The sequence below is a fragment of the Cheilinus undulatus genome, linkage group 1 (assembly GCF_018320785.1).
Source record: "Cheilinus undulatus linkage group 1, ASM1832078v1, whole genome shotgun sequence".
In the NCBI taxonomy this organism is placed as follows: Eukaryota; Metazoa; Chordata; class Actinopteri; order Labriformes; family Labridae; genus Cheilinus; species Cheilinus undulatus.
Window position 1 is genome coordinate 29850964 of NC_054865.1, and position 20999 is coordinate 29871962.

The 20999-nt window shown below is 40.9% G+C and overlaps 1 protein-coding gene across 1 annotated transcript; it reads left to right on the forward strand.

The window, feature by feature from the left end:
• The first annotated feature begins 2971 nt into the window (after positions 1-2971).
• Positions 2972-20817, forward strand: chrnb4 (cholinergic receptor, nicotinic, beta 4 (neuronal)). Its single transcript, XM_041786745.1, has 7 exons — positions 2972-3040; positions 3131-3189; positions 7010-7155; positions 15148-15192; positions 15424-15533; positions 16111-17170; positions 20130-20817. The coding sequence occupies exons 2-7, from the start codon at positions 3186-3188 to the stop codon at positions 20292-20294; spliced, it is 1530 nt and encodes a 509-aa protein (XP_041642679.1). The 5' UTR covers positions 2972-3040; positions 3131-3185; the 3' UTR covers positions 20295-20817.
• The last annotated feature ends 182 nt before the right edge of the window (positions 20818-20999 follow it).

Below are 20999 nucleotides of genomic sequence, written 5' to 3' on the forward strand. Positions count from 1 at the left end.
TTTAAAGTCATTAATGAAGCTGTGAGGGCAACAGATATGAGGGAAGAAATATGTAATGCTGGGTGCTTTGACTGCAATTAATGAGGCGTCTCCCTACCAAAACCCAAAAGTAACAAAAAAAAAAACATTTGTTTATTAAGACATTAAAATGTCCTTTTAAAAACAAAACAGCACACAAAAATGCGAACAGTGTGATTCAGCCTATATTATATTACCTACCATCATGTGCTGAGGCGGTGTAACTGTAGTTGATGTCAGTCCTAGGACCTGCATGACTTGCTGGGGGACGGGGGAGAGCAGCGCGCGCGGACAGGCTGCTGCGCGTCGTTTGTCTCGAGGACACTCTTGGGATGTTTATGGCGCGATTAGTTGTTAAGTTGCCACGCGGAGCAGGAAAAATATCTCACTAATCGGTTAGACGTTTTCTGAGTCTGGCACAGTGCTGGTCAGTGGTTAATGTCCAAACTACGAGACGTCCGGCATGTCCGAAAGGAAGCGCGCTGCTTACCGCTGCTTTGAGGCTTTATCAGCGACAACTCCTGAGGAGCAGATGGTGCTGAAACAATGACTCGGGCTTTCCCCATCCTGCTAGCTTACTTTTTTTCTTTGCTCCACGGTAAGTGTGACTTTGGAAACGTTTTCAAAACAAATTGTAGAAGTTATTTGGTTGGTTCTGTGCTTGTATCTGTGTACCTGCTCCAAATATGGGTTAAACCATCGTGTAATTAACAATTAGTCTGTGTGTTGGCGGTTAAATGTGAAATTTTAACCATGTGTGCAGCTGAACTCTCAGTGCTTTGTCCATGTGCGCGCTCATGTGAAGCCTGTGCGCGTGCAGAAGTCAACTTAAAGTTTTAAATTTACATTATTTCTTTAATAAAAAGTTAATCCCGGTTTTTAAGGGGGTGGAGGGGTTTTATTATAATTATACTTTAATATAAACTTAATTTAAGCAAAGGCATGGCCCCTTTATTTCATCTAGACTAATCTGATGGGTCAGTTCTTCCATGAAAGGGGGCCTGTTGACACCGAATTAAATGAGACTGCCTGGCTGCAGACCTGTACGCCGGGGCAGACCTCTACGCTGGGGCGACTGACGTCACACAGGGTTTGTCCAATTCTTTCAACAGTCTTTGGGCGTAACGTACATTGCCTGAGCCGTGGACCTCTACACTGGGGCGATGACGTATATTACCCAAGCTGAATTTTCTGCTCTAGCCCCTTGCCCACTGACTTACCCTAAATCTAACCACTCGGGTTTCAATGCCTAAATCTAACCACTTGGGTTTTAATAGCGTGGACCCCGTAAGGGCCGGGGTCTGCTGCTGCACGCCCAGCATACGGGGCTATGCTAAGGTCTAGTAAGAATCAGCGGTCCAGTCATGCTAACAACAGCTAACACGCTGCACGCCCCAGGTCTGCTGCTGCATGCCCCAGCATAGAGGTCTGCGGCTGAACATCCCAGCGCAGAGGTTTTGTTGAGGTCTGCAGCCAGACCCTCTTGAATTAAATGAGAGGGACCTGGATGCAGCTGAGAACCTCCACCCCATACCGGAAATCGGAAAATCGAAGCCATATCTTGTCTTATAATAGCGGAAGTCACTTGAACTGAACGTCTTCTTCGTTGTTTACTCCATGTGTCGCCGCCATATTAATATAGCCAGGTTCGCCACATAAAGAAATACAAGTAGAAGAAAAATATGTGAGTTTTCAGATGAACAAGCACAGCGATCACGTAATATTGATTTTAATAAATCGATTTATGATCCAAATTCAAAAATCACTGAGAACAGACATAACATGTGCCGGGAGATTGGCTGGCTGGCCGGACGCCAGTGTGGCTGCCATGTTGCCAGAGGCAAGTCGCCTACTTCATCCAATACAGTAGACAAGGATTGTACAAGTTTTCGGAATAAATAGCTCAAACAACGGAATTACATGGATTTGAATTAATTATTTATAATAAATGATCCATATTAAAATAGTAACTGATAGTGAAACGTAAAAGCAGAATCCACTTTCTTGTATTTTCTCAGTTAAATAAAAACATGTAATCCATGATTTAAAATGAAGTAATTTTATATATAATACAGTTTCATATATGTATTGAAACAATGAAGAAGACGTTCAGTTCAAGTGACTTCCGGTATTAGAAGGCGAGATGGCGGTGATTTTCCGACTTCCAGTATGGGGTGGAGGTCCTCGGCCGCATCCAGGTACTCTTGATTTAAATAGGCTACACAAAGGGAGGTTAAAGATATCAAATATTCAAGAACAGTTAAAATTTAGAAATGAGCTTAAAACTCTGTAAAATGATGTGAAACCTCTGAGCTGATCTTTCTTTATTTTTTCAACCAGAGAGCCAAATATTGGCTCCCCAGTTAAGAAAATGGGATTTTTTTATGAATCACAAATTAATTTAAGAAAAGAAAGTAAAGTGTGACACTCCAAATTTGAATATTTCATCAGTCAAATAAGTCATTATGTCAAAGTAACACAATACATATAACAATATGTTAAAGGTAAACTAGGAACAGAAAAATGTATTTGCAGCAGCATTCAACCTTTGCCTTGTTTTGGTTCATTCACTGACTTCATTATACTCTCAGGACTCAGACTGTATTAGTTTTTAGTAGAATCATGTTTTCAGTTTACTTCACTGAGTGACCTTATCAACTCCATAATGGCTGACTCTAGCACCGTATTAACACGCCTGACCTCAGCTTCAATCAACATAATGTCAACACACAACACTCACTTTAGTACACACACAGACACATACACACACCTACAGTGGCAGCTCAAAGCAGGCTCTGACAAATCTATATGGTTTTTAAGATGCTTTAACCCCATGTGAGCTGGCCTCACACTGTGTATGTCTGAAGAGTTGAAGGGCTTTGTGAAGATCAGATGGTGCTTGATGGGACCTCAGAGATATGACTGACAGTATTCTCTGACACAATGGGCAAAGCTGCACCCTGCAGAGCTGGAGTCTGTATGCCAACAGAGTTTGGAATTCAGTAAAAGGAGGAACACTGAGGTTAGAAGCCTTACATTGCTCTTGACTTATCATATGAAGCTGTGCTGAATGTTTATGTGCTGATTCTCAGTCATGAAAATCTCTCTGCAGAATATTGACAGCTCAGGCCCATCAGTGAGAGTCTCACTTCATTGGAGTGTTTCCCATGAGTAAGTCGACTTAGCTACTCCAGGCTATATGCAGGGGCATTAATAACCAGCTGCATGTAAGGAAAATAGAAGAGGTAGTACCACATGTATTCATTCTGCTCCAGATGAGAGGCAATGATCATCAGTTTCAATCAGGCTTGTCTTCACCTTCAACGTAGGCCTCATTTATCAGAGATGGAAGGAAGTAGGTGCAGTTTAAATGCTGGTATTTTGAGCTTCCTCTAATTTGTAACATCCAATAAGCATCCAAAAGTTAGTTCCAAAAGAAAAAAAGAGTTCCTAACGTGGTGTTTAATTATCTACCCTCCCCCAAAATGTAATTACTCTGTAATGGCTCTGCAACCTTTCAGTGTAATTTCCAGAACACAGTAAAGTCTGGCTTTCCCTAATTATACCTGCTATTCTCCAGAAGACCTTTAAAGTTATACATGAGGTTAGTAAGGGGCCATTTGTGGTGCTAGGTGAGCTGCTAAAGAAGGATTTGCCTGACTAATTTGTTCATTTCCTCTAAAAGTGTCTGAATTTTAGTCCAGAGGCAGGGACTTGGAGAGATATTATACACTCCCCTCCAAAAGTATTGGGGCAGTGAGGCCAGTTCCTTTATTTTTCTAGACTAAAAACATTTGGGTTTGACATCAAAAGATGAATATGAGACAAGAGATCAAAATTTCAGCTATTATTTCCAGGTATTTACGTCTGGATCTGACAACTGAGAAGATAGCACCTTTTGTTTGAACCTACCCACTTTTCATGTGAGTACAAGTATTAGAACATGTGACTCACAGGTGTGTTTTATTGGCCAGGTGTGTCTTATTACATTGATTATTCAAACAATCGATAGCGCTGAATGGCTGCACTCAGTTTCAGATTTGGGTTTTGCCTGTGCAGACTACATTTATAGTTAGAGGTGCAACAAACATGAAAACCAGACAGCTGTCTATGGGTGAAAAACAAGCGATTGTGAAGCTGAGAGAAAATGGAAAATCAATCAGGGCCATTGCACAAACACTGGCCATAGTCAGTACAACCATCTGGAACATCCTAGAGAAGAAAGAAACCACTGGTCAGATGTCAGACGGGTAGACCAAGGAAAACGTCAGCTGTTGACGACAGCAACATTGTGAGAGCTGTAAAGAAAGACCCTAAAACAACTGTTAGTGACATCAGCAACAACCTCCAGAGGTCAGGAGTGAAGGTATCACCATCTACTGTTCACAGAAGACTTCATGAGCAAAAGTACAGAGGCTACACCAGAAGATGCCAACCACTCCTTAGCAAGAAGAACAGGAAGGCCAGGCTGGAAATTACCAAAAAGTACAGAGACCAGCCTCAAACATTGTGGGACAAAGTTTTTAATGACTGATGAGACAAAGTTAAACCTTTACCAAAGTGACAGAAAGACTAAAGTTTGTAGAAAAAAAGGACCTGCTCATGATCCCAAACATACAATTTCATCTGTGAAACACAGTGGAGGTAATTTCATGTTTTGGGCTTGCATGGCTTCTTCTGGGACGGGCTTGTTAGTCTTCATTGATGATGTAACACATGATGGCAGCAGAAATGAACCCAGAAGTTTACAGAAACATTTTTTCTGCCAATTTAAAGAAAGATGCAACCAAACTGATTGGGAGATTCTTCATCATGCAGCAAGATAATGACCCAAAACACACTGCCAAAACAACAAAGGAGTTCATCAGGAGCAAGAAGTGGAAGGTTTTATACTGGCCAAGTCAATCTCAAATGGTGTTCAAATAATGATATCTTCTAAATTGTGTATCAGGTTCAGATGTAAATACCTGGAAATAAAAGCTGAAATGTTGACTTACTGTCTCGTCTTCATATTTTGATGTCAACCCCAAATTAGTTTATCAAATATACATTAAAATAATAAGAACAATTAAAAATAGATCTACACTGTCATTCTTAAGCTACACTTATTATTTTTTACATTCCTCCCACACACTCCCCTCGCTATCTGCCCATCGCTGAGGAAGTGAAAGTGGTGTCTGATTTAGGCTCTACAGCCAGACAGAGAGGAAAGTCCTCAGTTGTATGCCCCCTTGGGCATTGCATTGATTGCTGTCCAATGTCCCATGTTAGAATTAGAATAAAAATCTAAGCAGCCTGGACTCTTATATAGTCTGGGCAAATCAGTGGCTCTCTTTCTATCACAGCTCTCATTATGAGGTGGCTCTGTGTCTTTTAAAACAAAATTCAGGGTTAAAGTAAAACAAAGATAAAGTAATTACTTTCTGCATCACGCTAAACATGTTTGTTTCTGCTGGACAAATGTGTGCTTTAATGTTCGGTATAATGGGGTTTCTGAGGAGCTTCCAGTCAATCTCAACTGTGGAATTGTTGAGTTTTGGCACAAAAGATTTTTTGTCATCTTTAAACATTGGAAGTTTCTGCTTCTGTACCCCACACTTTTTGTTCCACTCAGAAATATGTCTTTAGACAGCTCTCAGGATGATAGGATTTTTTTTGCTTTGTGTAAGTACACTATATTGCCAAAAGTATTCACTCACCCATTCAAATACTTGAAATCAGGTGTTCCAATCACTTCCATGGCCACAGGTAAAATGACAGAGCAGGGTTAGCGGATGCTGAGGTGCATAGTGCACAGAGGTTGCCAACTTTCTGCAGAGTAAATCACTACAGACTTCCAAACTTCATGTGGCCTTCAGATTAGCTCAAGAACAGTACGTAGAGGACTTCATGGAGGGGGTTTCCATGGCCAAGCAGCTGCATCCAAGCCATACATCACCAAGTGCAATGCAAAGCATCTGATGCAGTGGTGTAAAGCACGCCACCACTGGACTCTAGAGCAGTGGAGATGCGTCACTGGAGTGACAAATCGCACTTCTCCATTTGGCAATATGATGGATTAGTCTGGGTATGGCAGTTACCAAGAGAATGGTACTTGTCTGACTGCATTGTGCCAAGTGTAAGGTTTGGTGGATGGGGGATTATGGTGTGGAGTTATTTTACAGGAGCTAAGCTTGGCCCCTTAGTTCCAGTGAAAGGAACTCTGAATGCTTCAGCATACCAAAAGATTTTGGGAAAATTCCATGCTCCCAACTTTGTGGGAACAGTTTGGGGATGGCCCTTTCCTGTTCCAACATGACTGTGCACCAGTGCACAAAGCAAGGTCCATAAAGACATGGATGAGAGAGTTTGGTGTGGATGAACTTGACAGGCCTGCACAGAGTCCGACAAACACGACAAAACACCTTTGGGATGAATTAGAGTGAAGACTGAGAGCCAGGCCTTCTTGTCCAACATCAGTGTGTGTATATGTGTGTGTGTGTGTGTCACAAATGTGATTCTGAAAGAATGGTCAAATATTCCCATAAACACACTCCTAAACCTTGTGGAAAGCCCTCCCAGTAGAGTTGAAGCTGTTATAGCTGCAAAAGCTGGACCAACATTATATTAAAACCTATGGATTAAGAATGGGATATCGCTTAAGTTCATATGCAAGTCAAGGGAGGTGAGCGAAAACTTTTGGCAATATAGTATAAATAGAGTGCTTTCATTATAAGACATTTTTGATGCTTGAAGTTTATGCTATTTCAAATGATTTTTTAAAGAATTAACTGATCAGCTGTTATCAAGGTGACTTCAAATGTATTTGTTAACTGTTCCATCTCTGGTAAGAACAATAAATCCTCACCAAAAAAAAAAAACGTATCAAACCACATCTTCCGCATCTCAGTTTCCTCTCCAGAAAGCATCAGTATCCATGAGCTTTTACAAGAAACAGCATTTTAATCGTCTAATGTGTTGATCAGCTTTATTTACTCTTATTCTTCACCAGGTAGCAGCTGTGCTGACTCAGAGGAGCGTCTCATGAACTGGCTGTTGGGAAAGAGTCGCTATAATCCGCTGATCCGCCCGGCTGTCAACAGGAGTGCCAGAGTCACAGTGAGGCTGCAGGTGTCTTTGGCTCAGCTCATCAGTGTGGTAAGGAACCAAATACTCCTGTCCTGTCCATTATGAGTGTTTTAGGAAGAGAATCTGTACAGGGCAAACCAAAAGGGAAAGACAGAGTGAAAGAAAGAGGATGATAGAAAAGATAGAGCAGGAGACACAGAGCTTTGAGAAAGCAGTTAATTCCATGGCAGCCTGCACAGAGAGGCCGTAGCTCTAAAAGAATGGATGAAGCCTTGGATGGATGTGGTCAGCTGTGATCTCTGCCTCTGTCATGTCGAGATTGAAACTTCAGCACATTGGATTAAAAGGGGCCATAAAGCTGTTTTAGCCCCAGTGAAAGAGGCTGTCCTCTGATTTACAGTGGAAACTCATCCAGGCTGCGGATCAGGGCAGCAGGGTGCTTTCACAGCCTCAGTTTATTAGTTTGCATTGTATTACTTGAAGTAATTGGCATTTGATATCAATTTATAGAAAGTGTATGTCATGGCAGTATGATGACAGTGCAGTCAGTAAACATGTCTACACGCATGCTGTGAATGCATAAAGGTTTGAATTGTGTTTGTCGTCACCTAAAAGTAAATGCTACCTTCAAGATGACAGTCAACAAAAAGGTTCACCTGACACTTTCTAGTATCGCTACTTCTCTGCCCTCGGGTAAAACAATTGTTACTTCAGAGTAAGACTTGCTTTAACACCTGAGTACTTTTGGTATAATCAATGTTAAAAGATGGAGTGCTAAAGCTATAGATCACTGATTAGTCAGACATCAAATGCCCACAAACCATTACAAGTGTACAACAAGGGAACATAGGCTTAACAAAACATGAACATAGTCTCAGTGACATCACTCATTGACTTCTGGAGTGCAGTTGAACCAAATTAAAGCCAATCGATGGCAGTCATATAAATTCTGTCTCACACCAACTTTGAGTCAACCAAGCCACGGGAAAAGAGGTGGAGTCGAGTTGTGCATTAAGCCTCCTGGTAAATGGCTAAAATGTGATGTGCTTTTCATCAGATCACCCATGTCAGCTATCATGATTGACTTTAGCCTCATAAAACCAAAACAGATGAGTTATTAAAAAAATATTCACCTCTGCAGCATTTGTCAAAGAAAACATGAGTTATTCAGACAAAAAAAATTGAACCAGGTTGTAAACATGCTTGATTCTGCTGCAAAAAATGGCATTTTAGTACAGGTGTAGTATGGACTTGTAAGACTTCTGTAGTCAGCCTCAAGCAGACACTCAAGGAACTGCTGTTTTGTTTGCACTTTTCCATTGGATTTATTTTTCAACACCAGAGATTTCTACTTGCAAGGGTCACCCTACAAGGACAATTAAGGCAACAGTTTTTGCCAGGCTAGATATGCCAATATGGGAAATGCAAGATGGGCTAAACCAGTTTGTCTGATGTAAGCAATGCCAATAAAAATGGTCCAAAAAAGAAACAGGGTTTAAAATGTGCATTTGCATTCAAGATAACTGCTTGGGCCTCTTGATAAATATAGTTGGCGAAATCAAAATATAGTGTAAAGATTTTAGGACTGTTTTTGCACTTTCTATTACAAAAATATTGGTTCCCTTTTAAACCCTAAGTGTGGGGATTGCATCTGCATGAGGGCAACCTGAAGAACCCTATCCAACCGTGGCCTAAATTGGCCAATGAGAGACAGACCAGGTACCAGGTAGCCCGTCTCCGCCCACTACTCTCCTTCTCTGCTGCTGAAACCTTGATCCATGCTTTTATCACCTCCAGACTAGACTATTGTAATAGCATTCTCTATGGTACATCTTCCAAAGTTCTCAATAAACTTCAGTATATCCAAAACTCTGCAGCACGCCTCCTCACCCATACCGGATCCCGCGATCACATCACCCCCATTCTCCAAAAACTCCACTGGCTCCCTATCCCCTACCGGATTCAATTTAAAATACTGCTCCTTACCTTCAAAGCCCTTAATGCTCTGGCCCCACCCTACCTCACTGACCTCCTTCATGGTCACACTCCCACCCGTAGTCTTCGATCTCAGCTTGGAGGTGAGCGAGCTCCCTATCCAAGGTAAAGGTGGGTTTTTCCAGCCTCATGATACGGTACGTATCACGATACACAGGCAAGAATACGCATCACATTACATGGTGATTTGAAACAATAAACATCCTACAGAATTCACCACAGCAGCTGATTTTTATCAAATAGAATAACAACAAAGGGATAGTTTGATAGTTTAAACGATCCTACACTTAAAAACACTTAATTTCAGATCCTAAGAGAACCATCAATTCATCCTTCAATTTTCTACATTGCTTCCCTTTTGGGGTTGTGGGGGGCTGGAGCCTATCCCAGTGGTCACTGGGCAAGAGGCATGTACATCCTGGACTGGTTGCCAGCTAATTCAGGGCTGACATACAGAGACAAACAACCAGGCACTCTCACACTTACGGGCATTTTAGGGTCACCAATTAACCTAAAAAGCACGTTATTGGTCTGAAGGAGGAAGCCAGAGTACGCAGATCCAGGCAACCCATTAAGCTAGGGCCCTATGAAATCCATTTTCTTTCTTCCCAAATTCCGTTTTTTCCATTTTAATTTTTTGGAATTTCGTTTTTTAACCTTTCCACTAATTTTACCATAAAAAAGAGTGTCTTGTTTATGTAAATGATTAAAATGTTAACTAATTAAATAGAAATAACCTTAAATTTATTGAAAAAGGGCCACAGTTGGCCCAAGAGCCGTTGTTTGAATAACCCTGATATAAAATAATTATAACCAGTGTAACAGTCAGATATTTCCAACATTTTAAGACACATCCACGTGTATAATCACATCCTAACTGATGTTTATAATGTAAATGAAGAAATCCATCTTTTCTCTCAAACACAGAGTGATAGTGACTTAATAAGAAAGTCACATTAAAGTTAAATGATCAATAGTAAACCTGTTACCTAAACTTTTCTTTACTCTCACAGTCTGTAACAGTCCATGCAGTTTGATGCTTCATTATGTTCTACTCCTGACTGTAACGGTTTTCATCATCTCCATCCTCGCTGTCTGTCTCATATCAGACATTACGTTAATGCAGACATGTGTTGACTTCTTAAGCAACCAAAGGGAACTACAGTATCTACGGGAGGAATTATTAAGCTAATTGTTACTTGAATGTAACATCATTTAGACTACAGGACTTTTTAAAATCTCAAGTCCGTCCTACTCAAGTTTGAAGCCCTGGAGGAGTGAGTAGGACTTCAAGTTGCGACTTCAGCTGTGGCTCGCGCACAGATACACCTCTCTCTCTCCGTGACTCTCTGGTGTGGTCAGGTAAAATAACTCCCAAGCATGGATGAGTTTCCTTTAAGGTGCAACATTATGTCGCCCTGTACTGCCCCGTGTTGTGCTACCTGCATAGACTGTAGAAAGAATTGGACAAACCCCGTGTGACGTCAGTCGTCTGCTTACAATAGGCGGGCTAAAACAGTTCTTGAAGCCCATTCGTGGAGGCCTCCATATTGAAATCGCGGTCTCAACTGAACTTTGGATCAACCTAATGGCCCGCCCACTAAGCGTGACTTCCTGTCAGCCTGCTAGCTAGCATTCCGGTTGACAGACACGGAGCCTCTGCCTGCTGAGCTATCTGTCAATCAAATGAGACGTGCCAATCAGCTTTCATCCTAAACATAATCCAAACAATTGTGGTACAAAAAAATTCACCCCCCGTACAGTGGGAGCACAATAAGACACTAGCTAATTAGACACGTTTGGTGTTTTGAACCAGGCTGTAAACTAGTTTATTTTGTGTGTCAAAACCGGCTGTTTAACATGTGTGCAGATGGAACTTCCAGCGTTCCTGTAGCCAGCCTCTAGTGGAAACTCGCGGTATAGCAATTTTTTGCACTTCCGCATTGGCTTCATTTTTCAGGACCGGAGGTTGCCACTTGGCTACCTGATGTTTGTCGGTGTTTTGTGCAGCTGCTTTGACATGCTTTGTATTGTTGTTAGGAGGGGTTGAGTGTTTGTGAAGTGAGGCACAAGTTGTGACCCGCTTTAGTGATCCCCCTGAACATATCCCCCAGATATACGTTCCTCTTTCTTAAAAAAACATAGCATTTCAGTCAAATTTATTCAATTCTGTGATTTCTGCGTTAAATTGTAAATTCCATTTTTATTAGCCAATTCCGGAATTCAGTGAGCAAGAAACACGCTCTTCAGTAGGCAGTGCAGGCATCCCATTTTTCAACCAGCATTTGTCGCAAGTTGGCCAGTGTTGTTGTGTTGGTCACTCTGGCACGAACTGCACGCCCAAGCTGATCCCACAATGGGGTTGAGGTCAGGACTGCTGGCAGGCCATTCCATCCTCTCCACTCACAAATTCTGGAGGTAGTCTCTGATAAATCCCGCTCTGTGGGGTTGAGCGTTGTCATCTTAGTTCGGTCCCAGACTGTGGAGATATGGGATTGCCACTGGTTGCAGAATCTAATCTTGATATCTCTTTGCATTGAGATTGCCTCCAATGATGACAAGCCTCTTTTTTCCAGTGAGGGAGATGGTGTTAGGGCTCACTCCAGACAATGCTGCAACTTGGTTTTGCAGAACATCAGCTTGAAGTTGCCCTATCGCATGGGCCCTACCCAGATCAGTCAAACGTGGCATGCCGATTCTTGGAGCAGACATCTACTGACCATTGTAGCTGGGCCCATGCTCTCAGGGGGTACCAGAAGCTCAGAACAATAGTCAATAGCAACAGCAAAATAAGCTGTTTGGCATTGGCAGACAAGATTTGGCACATTTTTCATGGGCACAACCCACATACTCAGCTCTGCTGACAAATGTGGCACCATTGAAAAGGGTAATAAACAGGCTTTCCAGTGGTATAAGATTTATTACCAAGAAGCATTGTTAAAACAAAGAAATAACCTACTAAACACAGATTTACTTACTTTTTTTGCTAAGTTTATATAAAACGTGTGCTAACAAAGGGCTAAGGTGACGTATCATTCTAGCCCTGTTTACATCCATTAAATACCTGCCTTACAAGGCCCTGTAGTTAACATCTTTTTCTCTGCCCCTTTTAGCATCAAACAAGCAACAGTCTGATGATGCCTGTTTTATTTATGCATGTTGAAAGGACGCTTGGAATATGCACAACAGATAAGCTATTTATTTTACTAAACCAAGTAATGAGGAGGTTCTTTGCAAGGAATGCCCTTCTTACTGGATAGTTGAAGCCATCTTATGTTCCTACACCTGCACAGGCATAAAAATGCCTGATGCTTTGCACATGCACTCCACCCAAAGTCTGGCCATATCTTGGAACCTTTATAAAGGGAATTTAGTAGAGGAGGTTTGCTCCAGAGCAATGTGTGGAAGTGACATCTCAGGGTGTCACTCAGCAGGAAAGCAATATGGACCACATCATTACTGCTGTTGTGCAAATAGGCAAATAGAAATGCTGTCAGTCAATCTGCAAAGGCATTTCAGTTTTGTTGGTAAGTCCCCATACTAACTGAATGTGCTGTACTGGATTTACCAACCAAATGGAGCTGAGACTGCACAGGCTATTAATAGAGGAGTTAGGATTTCTCTGGTCTGCCACAGCCTTTTTGGCAATTATAACCATTTTGATAAGGTTCTTCAAGCTGGTCTTACAAGGAAGCAATCTCATATGTCTGTGTTGTACATCGGTTCAATCTCTTCGGGCAGGGGTGTCCAGATTTTTTCTCCGAGGGCTGCAAGTGGAGAAACTGAAGGCTGGCCAGGCCACATTGAGAAAGCTTACCTATAATGTATTAAAGACAGTGAATCCAACGTTAAAATGTTTAAAATATTTATAGAAAATATCCTGCATCACAGCTTTCCATTAATGGCTTTTTAAAATAAAAAGCTCATAACTGTTAAGGATTTTGGGATTGCCAGTCAGAATTCAGGGGGTCTTCCCCTCTAGATCCACCCCTGCTAAGGATGAAAAGACGCACCTTTCACAGTGACAGCTCATCTTCACATTCAGACTCAAAACAAGAGCAAATTGCAGGAAGCTGTGTAACTTTATAGTAGTGATGGTACTTAACCCTTTAAAGCCTGTTGTATCATATTTGATACATACTTTTGTGATACCTCTATCTAATCAATATGATCAGTATATTACTAAAAATATTCTGAATACAATCTGATAAATGATAAAAATGCCCTCAAGTGAATAATCACTTACCAGAAACACCCAATGTATCAAATGTGATACAAAAAAAAATATATGTTAAATTTTATGGAAATTTGGATTTTTTTGGATCTCAGTAGAAAGTAAAATAAACATTTTAGTTCCAAAAAATTAGAATTTTCTGGCTATAATTTGTTTATTCAGGCTTTAAAGGATTAAAGATGATTAGAGCCGTCTGCTTTCTAAACCAGACCAAAAGACGGCGCTCGATCCACGCTATTTTCTGCTGTAATCCATTGTCTTTATTCACCAGGGTGCTATGAATTGGGTTTTTAATTTGCTGGTTAATTTTTCACTGTTCATGTTTTGAAATATAGTGATGTAAAAAATAAACATGTCAACAATTTCTTCGCAGCAGATGTTAGTTTACAAATGAACTCCAAGCCTATACAAATAACGTAGTTAGGAAGGATTATATACAATTAGAATATGCTACCTTCTTTCTTTTAGCAAAATGTCAAATTTATTTTATTAAGATTTATGGCTTTTAACACATAAATACTGGGTGTCATATATTTTAACTCACCCATGACGGGAGCGGGGCTGCATTCAGTGGGAGCAGTGCTGCTGCACTTTTGACTGGAGGATGGCTGGCATGTCCGGAGCAAGTTTGGATGCTGAGATGCAAAGGATATCACATAGATGGCTGTTATGTTGGTTCTTAGTTCACTTTTGTTCAAAGTCATCAAGTAAAATTTTGCTCACATGTGTATGTTGAGCCGAACAGACACAGTATTCTTTTTGCATGGCGCGTCATCAGAGGAAACTTTTCCTTTTCCAAGCTTTGGTAGAAGTTGTGTAGGGAGAGAAGCTGGTGTTTGTTCTTCAGTGAAGCCGCTGACACATTCAAAAATGTCCTTACCCGTTGTTGTGCCTTTTAAACTCATCAGATCAAGCAGCTCCTCCGTAATTCAAAAGCTGTCGTAAATTCCTTGTAAAAAGATTAAGAGCTGTGCGGTGTCTGTGGCATCGGTGCTCTCGTCACATGTGAGTAAAAAATCGAAAGCACAGGCTTTGTCTGAAACTTGTTGTTTTAAGTTAGCCGACAAGTCTTGATTTGCCAGGCAACTGTGTTCCTAGACATGCTAACATTGTTGAAGTCCTGCATTTCCTCTGAACATATTTTATGAAGTTTCCCTCAGACAAAAGCTTTCCATGACGGGCAATAAGATGAGCTATCTCATAGCTGGCAATTGTGGCATTTTCTTGAGCTTTGTTGGCACGGAAAAAATACTTTTGCTGAGCTAGCAAGCTGGCGGTCATCTGCTTAACTTTCTGCTCTCACTCGGCACCGGTATATGAGGTGTAAGACTGATGCTTGGTTTCATAGTGTTGCTGAAAGTTATAATCTTTCATCACTGCAACGGTTTCATCACAGATTAAACAGACACACTTCCCCTAGACTTCAGTGAAGAAATACTCATTTTCCCACCACGCCTGAGACTTTCTACACTCACTTTATATCTTCCGTTTCTTTGCTTCTGCCATGTTTCATCACCTATCAACTCTTTGAGTGATGGCACCTGTCTTTTGACATGGATAAGCTGCCTCTTCAACAAAGCTGCACCTAGTGTCGAAACTAAGAAGTACAATACAGTCAAGCACAAGCCTTATGCTCTCATGCAGGCCATATTTTGTTTTATTTTTAGAATGTGCCGCAGGCCAATAAAAAATGGGCCGCGGGCTGCAGTTGGCCTGTGGGCCATAGTTTGGACACCCCTGACTTAGGGAATATTTGTTAGATGCATTAGATTAAGATGTTTTCCATTATATTTCTGTCTGAATCAATTGTCTTCTCACTTGTAATTTTCCAGAATGAAAGAGAACAGATTATGACCACTAATGTCTGGCTCACTCAGGTAAGTTTGATGTGGCTCAGTGTCATAAACTCCATCAGCCTGTTTTGTCTTAAATGTCCTTCTGTCTGAACTTGAATTAAACCATATCCTTTCTTCCTCTTTAAACCTGGAACAATATGCCTCTATAATTGTGCTCTAAACATATTTCACTGATAATGAAGCATGTAATGAGAAATAGGTTGGTCCAGGGAAAGCGTGTCAATAAACTGGTCTCTTTCTGATTCTCAACAGCACTGGGAGGATTACAGGTTATCTTGGGACCCTGCAAAGTATGAAGGTATCGACAAGCTACGAATTCCTTCCAGACACATCTGGCTTCCAGATATCGTTCTGTACAACAAGTAAGGAAGACGGAGTCGATAATTCCACAATGACTGCATTAATAATTTAAAAGGACAAGTACTCTTTAAAAATGTTGCTTTACAGCAAGGCTCAGTCTTAATTTTTGATGTAAGTGGAACAAAAATATGTTTCTATTACTTTACATTTAAGAAGCCAAATGGGATGATTTCTGTATTTTAGGCATAAAAAAGTTCACCATGGATTACTCAAGTCCCTGTAGAGTTTATATTTGATGGAATTCTGTGTGTATCTTGAAAACAACAGTAAATCTAAAAGATAGGGCTACACAGTTAATGTTACATTGTAAGATTAGCAGTAAAATCTGTGAATAATACATGCCTTTTCTATCTCTTTCATCATTCTTAATACTAATGAGGAAATGGCTGAATACTATTTACCATGTTCTGATGGTAGCTAATGGGCTATAAAACTGTTTTTTAACATGAAATGTCAGATTTTTCTCTGGATTTCAGTGTTGTGTTATCAATTAGGAAGCAATGAAATGAAAACATCTGTCAGATTCTTTTAGCTTATATGACTTCTACACCTTTCTGTCTCTTTTTCTCATTTCCATAGTGCTGATGGTACCTATGAGGTTACAGTCTTTACCAACGCTATAGTCCTCTCCAATGGCACCATCAACTGGCTTCCTCCAGCGATCTACAAAAGCGCCTGTAAGATTGAGGTCAAGCATTTTCCCTTCGACCAGCAGAACTGCACCCTCAAGTTCCGCTCCTGGACATATGACCACACAGAGATTGACTTGATCTTGAAGTCTGAGGCGGCCAGTATGGATGATTTTACACCCAGTGGGGAGTGGGATATTCTGGCGCTTCCAGGCAGACGAACTGTCAACCCTTTGGATCCGACCTATGTAGACCTCACCTATGACTTCATCATTAAGAGGAAGCCTCTTTTCTACACCATTAACCTGATCATTCCCTGTGTTCTTATCACCTCTCTGGCAATCTTAGTCTTCTACCTACCATCAGACTGTGGAGAGAAAATGACCCTCTGCATCTCTGTGCTTCTGGCCCTGACTGTCTTCCTGCTTCTAATCTCAAAGATCGTCCCTCCCACCTCGCTGGATGTACCCCTGATTGGCAAGTATCTGATGTTCACCATGGTGCTGGTGACCTTCTCCATTATCACCAGTGTGTGTGTACTGAATGTGCACCATCGCTCCCCTAGCACTCACACCATGCCCTCATGGGTTAAGATGATATTTCTCATCAAACTACCCGCCTTACTCTTCATGAGACGCCCTCACAATAACTCAGCACGCCAGAGACTTCGTCAGCAGCGGTGTCTGCGAGCAAGGAGAGCCATTTTGGGCGTGAGTTACCCAGTTGCGTCCAAAGCAGGTATCACCATGTCATCTGCTGCTCTGCTGTCCCCTGACTCTGCCTTCTCCACCCCTGGGCACAAAAATGCAGCTCCTTCACTGAGTCACAGCCACTCCTACAGGAGAGGGGAACTGCGACCAAATGATTACCTTCCAAGTTTTGCTTCTGCACAAGATCTTGATCACAAGATGCAGAGCAGAAATTCAGACTTGGCTGCTGAAGTCCAAGAGGCAGTAAATGGGGTCCGCTTTGTTGCAGAGCATATGATGGGAGACGACGATGATCAGAGCGTACGTATACACATGTTAGCTGAATATTTAATTGGAAAAGTGCCACTAAAGAGTTTCACATATGAACATCAAGCATTGAGTAGACATTTTTTAGAGAAATTAGATATTTATATCTGAGGCTTTTGTAAGAAAAGGCATAATGAGCAACTTTCAGGGTAGATATCCTGTACATTTCACACTTTTGAACCAGTCTCTCAGAGAAAAACAAAACTGTCTATCAGAGGTCCACTTCTCTTCCTCCCTGCCCGTCTTTCCTTGCTAAGTGCTGAGTGAAGCCGTTTGTAGGACTCTCCATTCAGTGAAACTCATCAAAGTTGATCTCTTTAGTTGAACCAAAGAACATATTTTCTTCAGTTTGGAAACTCTGTTGTTTCTCCTTAAGTTGTCTTCTTGTGCCTCTACAATCAGCGGAGCTGTCTCTCTTTCTCCACTTGGTGGCAGAGCAGACAGTTAAAGACGGGGCGTATACGTGGATATAAAAAACATATATGAAACATGTTTGAGCCACTGACTCACACAAAAAAACGGCTACATATCAGGAATGAGTACTCATTCAGAGGGCTGTAAATGCAGAACTGAGAGCAACAAAACAAGAGGAGTTCAATCAGAAAGTAGGAATTCATTACTCAGCAGAATATTTATATTGATTATATCCGATTGTTGCAATATTTATGTCGAGAATGTGATATATCATAACTTCAATTAAATTTAAAAACCCATACACTATATGGACTAAAGTATTTGGCCACCTGACCATTACACCAACGGGGACTGAAATGACACACTTTCAAAAAAATGTTCTTTAATAGGGATTTGGTCCCCTTTTGCAGCTTTAACATCCTCTAGTCTTCTTGGAAGGATTTCCACAAGACTTTGGAGTGTTTTTATGGAATTTTTTTGCACTTTCATTCTGTAGAGCATTTACAAGGTCAGGGTTTGGTGTTGGACAAAAAGGCCTGGCTAGCAGTGTCCGTTCCAGTTCATCCCAAAGGTGCTCTGTGGGGTTATGGTCAGGGTCTGTGTGGGCTTCAAACCATGCCATGTTTCATCAAACCTTGCTTTGTGCACTGGGGCACAGTCATGTTGGAATAGAAAAGAACCTTCCCCAAACTATTGCCACAAAGTTGGAAGCGTAGTATTGGCCAACATGTCTTTGTATGTTGGAGCATTAGGATTTCACTTCATTCATAAGGGGCCTAGCCCAGACCATGAAAAACAGCCCCACACCATTATCCCTCCTCCTCCAAACCTCACAGTTGGGAAAATGCAGTCTCGTGGGATCCGCCCAGACCCGTTCACTTGACTGCTAAACAGAGAAGCGCGATTCATCGCTCCACAGAACATGTTTCACCTGCTTCACAGTCCAGTTTCGGTGTGCTTTACACCACTCAATCCCACCCTTGGCATTGGACTTGGTGCATGCAGCTGGTAGACTATGGAAACCCATTCAGTGAAGCTCCCACTGCAAAGTTTTTAAAGTCACTGAGCTCTTCAGAACGACCCATTTTGCTTCACAAATTTTTGCAAATGGAGACTGTATGGCTTGATGCTTGGATCTGATTGAAACACCAGGATTTAATAATAAACCGGTGACCAAATACTTTTGTCCGTTTAGTGTATAGTGCACAAAAGCTCTCTGATTTATCTTGGTCTTCCTGACCAAAGATTTTAACATTTTCCATATCTTACTTGGGTCTAATGTGGAGTTTATAGTGCACTGAATGGCTGTATGCATGCATGCCCAGAGCATCTAAGTCATACACCAGTGAACCACTCTGTTCTTCCAGACCCTGCTTGTGATTTTCTGTTTCTGCCTGAGAAGAACATTTCCTAAAGTAATGATGATGATAAAGTAAAAAAAAAATATTGGTTTATACTTCGGTAATAGAAATCTATTGCATAAAACCTTACATAGAATGATGATAAAACCACTTTTTAATGTTGGTCACCACATTCAATTGAACTGATAGTAAAGAAATTGTTTACTATTAGAAAAATCATATTTTTTGTTTTTCTAAAAGATAGATTGATGCCATTCACATGTCTGTGTAATGTTGCTGTCATTTCAGTCCAAATGCTTATATGGAAGTACTGTATTTCCCACAGGAATCTGAAATACAAGAGCTTAACCAGGAAACTTAAGCAAATAAAAAAGAAGAAGAAGAAGAACATTGTAATGCTACTTGAAACTTGCAAGAGAAAAAAAACGTTGAATTTAGAAGCTAAAACTGGTAAGATAAGTGGTTTTATTGACCCAATAAACTGGATCAATAGTGTTTGCATTGACAAGATAACATTTACTGTACTTTTTGTGACCTCTGAGGAGCAGGAACAAATACTACTAACCTTAAGTAGTGGCGGTGACCCAGGAAATTAATGGCAGACTTTAGGTAATCAATCGCTTTCGCTGATAAATCAATACAATAAGGAGGAGACCAGGAATGAGGAATGACTTGCTTCAACAACTACCAAGGACAGGAAATGGGGTTAAAGGGTCAACAGCAACTTCAGTGGAGGTCTATGCAACAATAAAAAACCCTACATAACATAGTATAAATTCTAAAAATGATTTAAACCCTGAACATAGGTTTAGTCAAACTAAATTGTGAATGTTACATAGATAAAAAGAGTAATAAACATTTTTATTATCATTCAGTTAAATTCAAAAGCTTGCATACACAGTACCATACTAACGTGCGGTAAGAATCGTCATTTTGGTTTTGCCATTGTAGTTGAATGCAAAGATCCTAGAATTATAGAGAGGATCACTCTGGCACTTATTCACCATTCTTTTACTTCTTTCTGCCCTCGAGTGGCTGCAGAGAGGCATGGCAGCCTCCTTCTACTCGTCTCACTGTTCTGCAATACTGATATCAAAATTAATACCCCTTCTTTCCCTTTTTTCTTTCAAGAAACATACACAGTTACTAATGTAAATGTGATTTATGTATGCTTTCAGGTAATAGAGGACTGGAAGTATGTGGCCATGGTGGTGGATCGGATGTTCCTGTGGATCTTTGTGATTGTGTGTGTAGTGGGAACTCTGGGATTATTTCTTCAGCCTGTCTTCCAGAGTCAGATTGTGCCAAGTCAGCAGACCAGCTCGGAAATGCCTCGCATGTGATGGAAAACAAAGAGCACAGGGCAAGTTGTAGTTTATCACAAGATTGATGTGTAAGGAGCTGAAATATCTCAGTTGCAAGGTGTTAATTGTTTTCTGGAACACAGCCTGGTCCAAACCTTAGAAAAAACACCAGGAAAATGAACTTGTAACCATTCATCAAATGAACCAATAAGATACTGGCACCTGACTAAAATATATGCTAATGACTAAACCAATAAAGTTGGCAGCAATACAACCCTCGCCCACATCTGAAACATAAATGTATTGTACATTTGAGGGGCATAAAAGGACAGCTTAGCACAGGGGTTGTTTTTCTTCATTTCTACAAAAGACCTCTGCAGAACTGGAATTAATGCAACAATCACTGCACTTACTGTACCAAGAAATGAGATGAATCTGACTGCTGTCAGATGTTTCGCCCCCTATTTGTGCTCAAGTTGAAATGTTTGATTAAAGAATGGATAATAAAGATAAACTGTGCCCTCTTTCAGTTTGATTAAATCTATGAAATCACCAATGAAGTCTTTAAATTGTCAGGATCCAGCCAAAGTGCTTAGCTAATCTTTGTTGCCAGTGATAAAGTTTATGCTCAGAGCCAATACATTAGCTGAAGATGTGCCAGTAAGAACATTTCATCAAATGCTGTAGGTAAGACAGCTGTTCACTTGAAATGTGGGAATGTGCGACCGGGCAAAAAAGTAAAAA

What these genes read in the sequence shown, in the direction of transcription:
- chrnb4 (XM_041786745.1), top strand. An exon ending in TGGCTCAGCTCATCAGTGTG is followed by an intron (nt 7,156 to 15,147) that starts GTAAGGAACCAA and finishes GTAATTTTCCAG; the next exon opens with AATGAAAGAGAACAGATTAT. An exon ending in GAGACGACGATGATCAGAGC is followed by an intron (nt 17,171 to 20,129) that starts GTACGTATACAC and finishes GTATGCTTTCAG; the next exon opens with GTAATAGAGGACTGGAAGTA.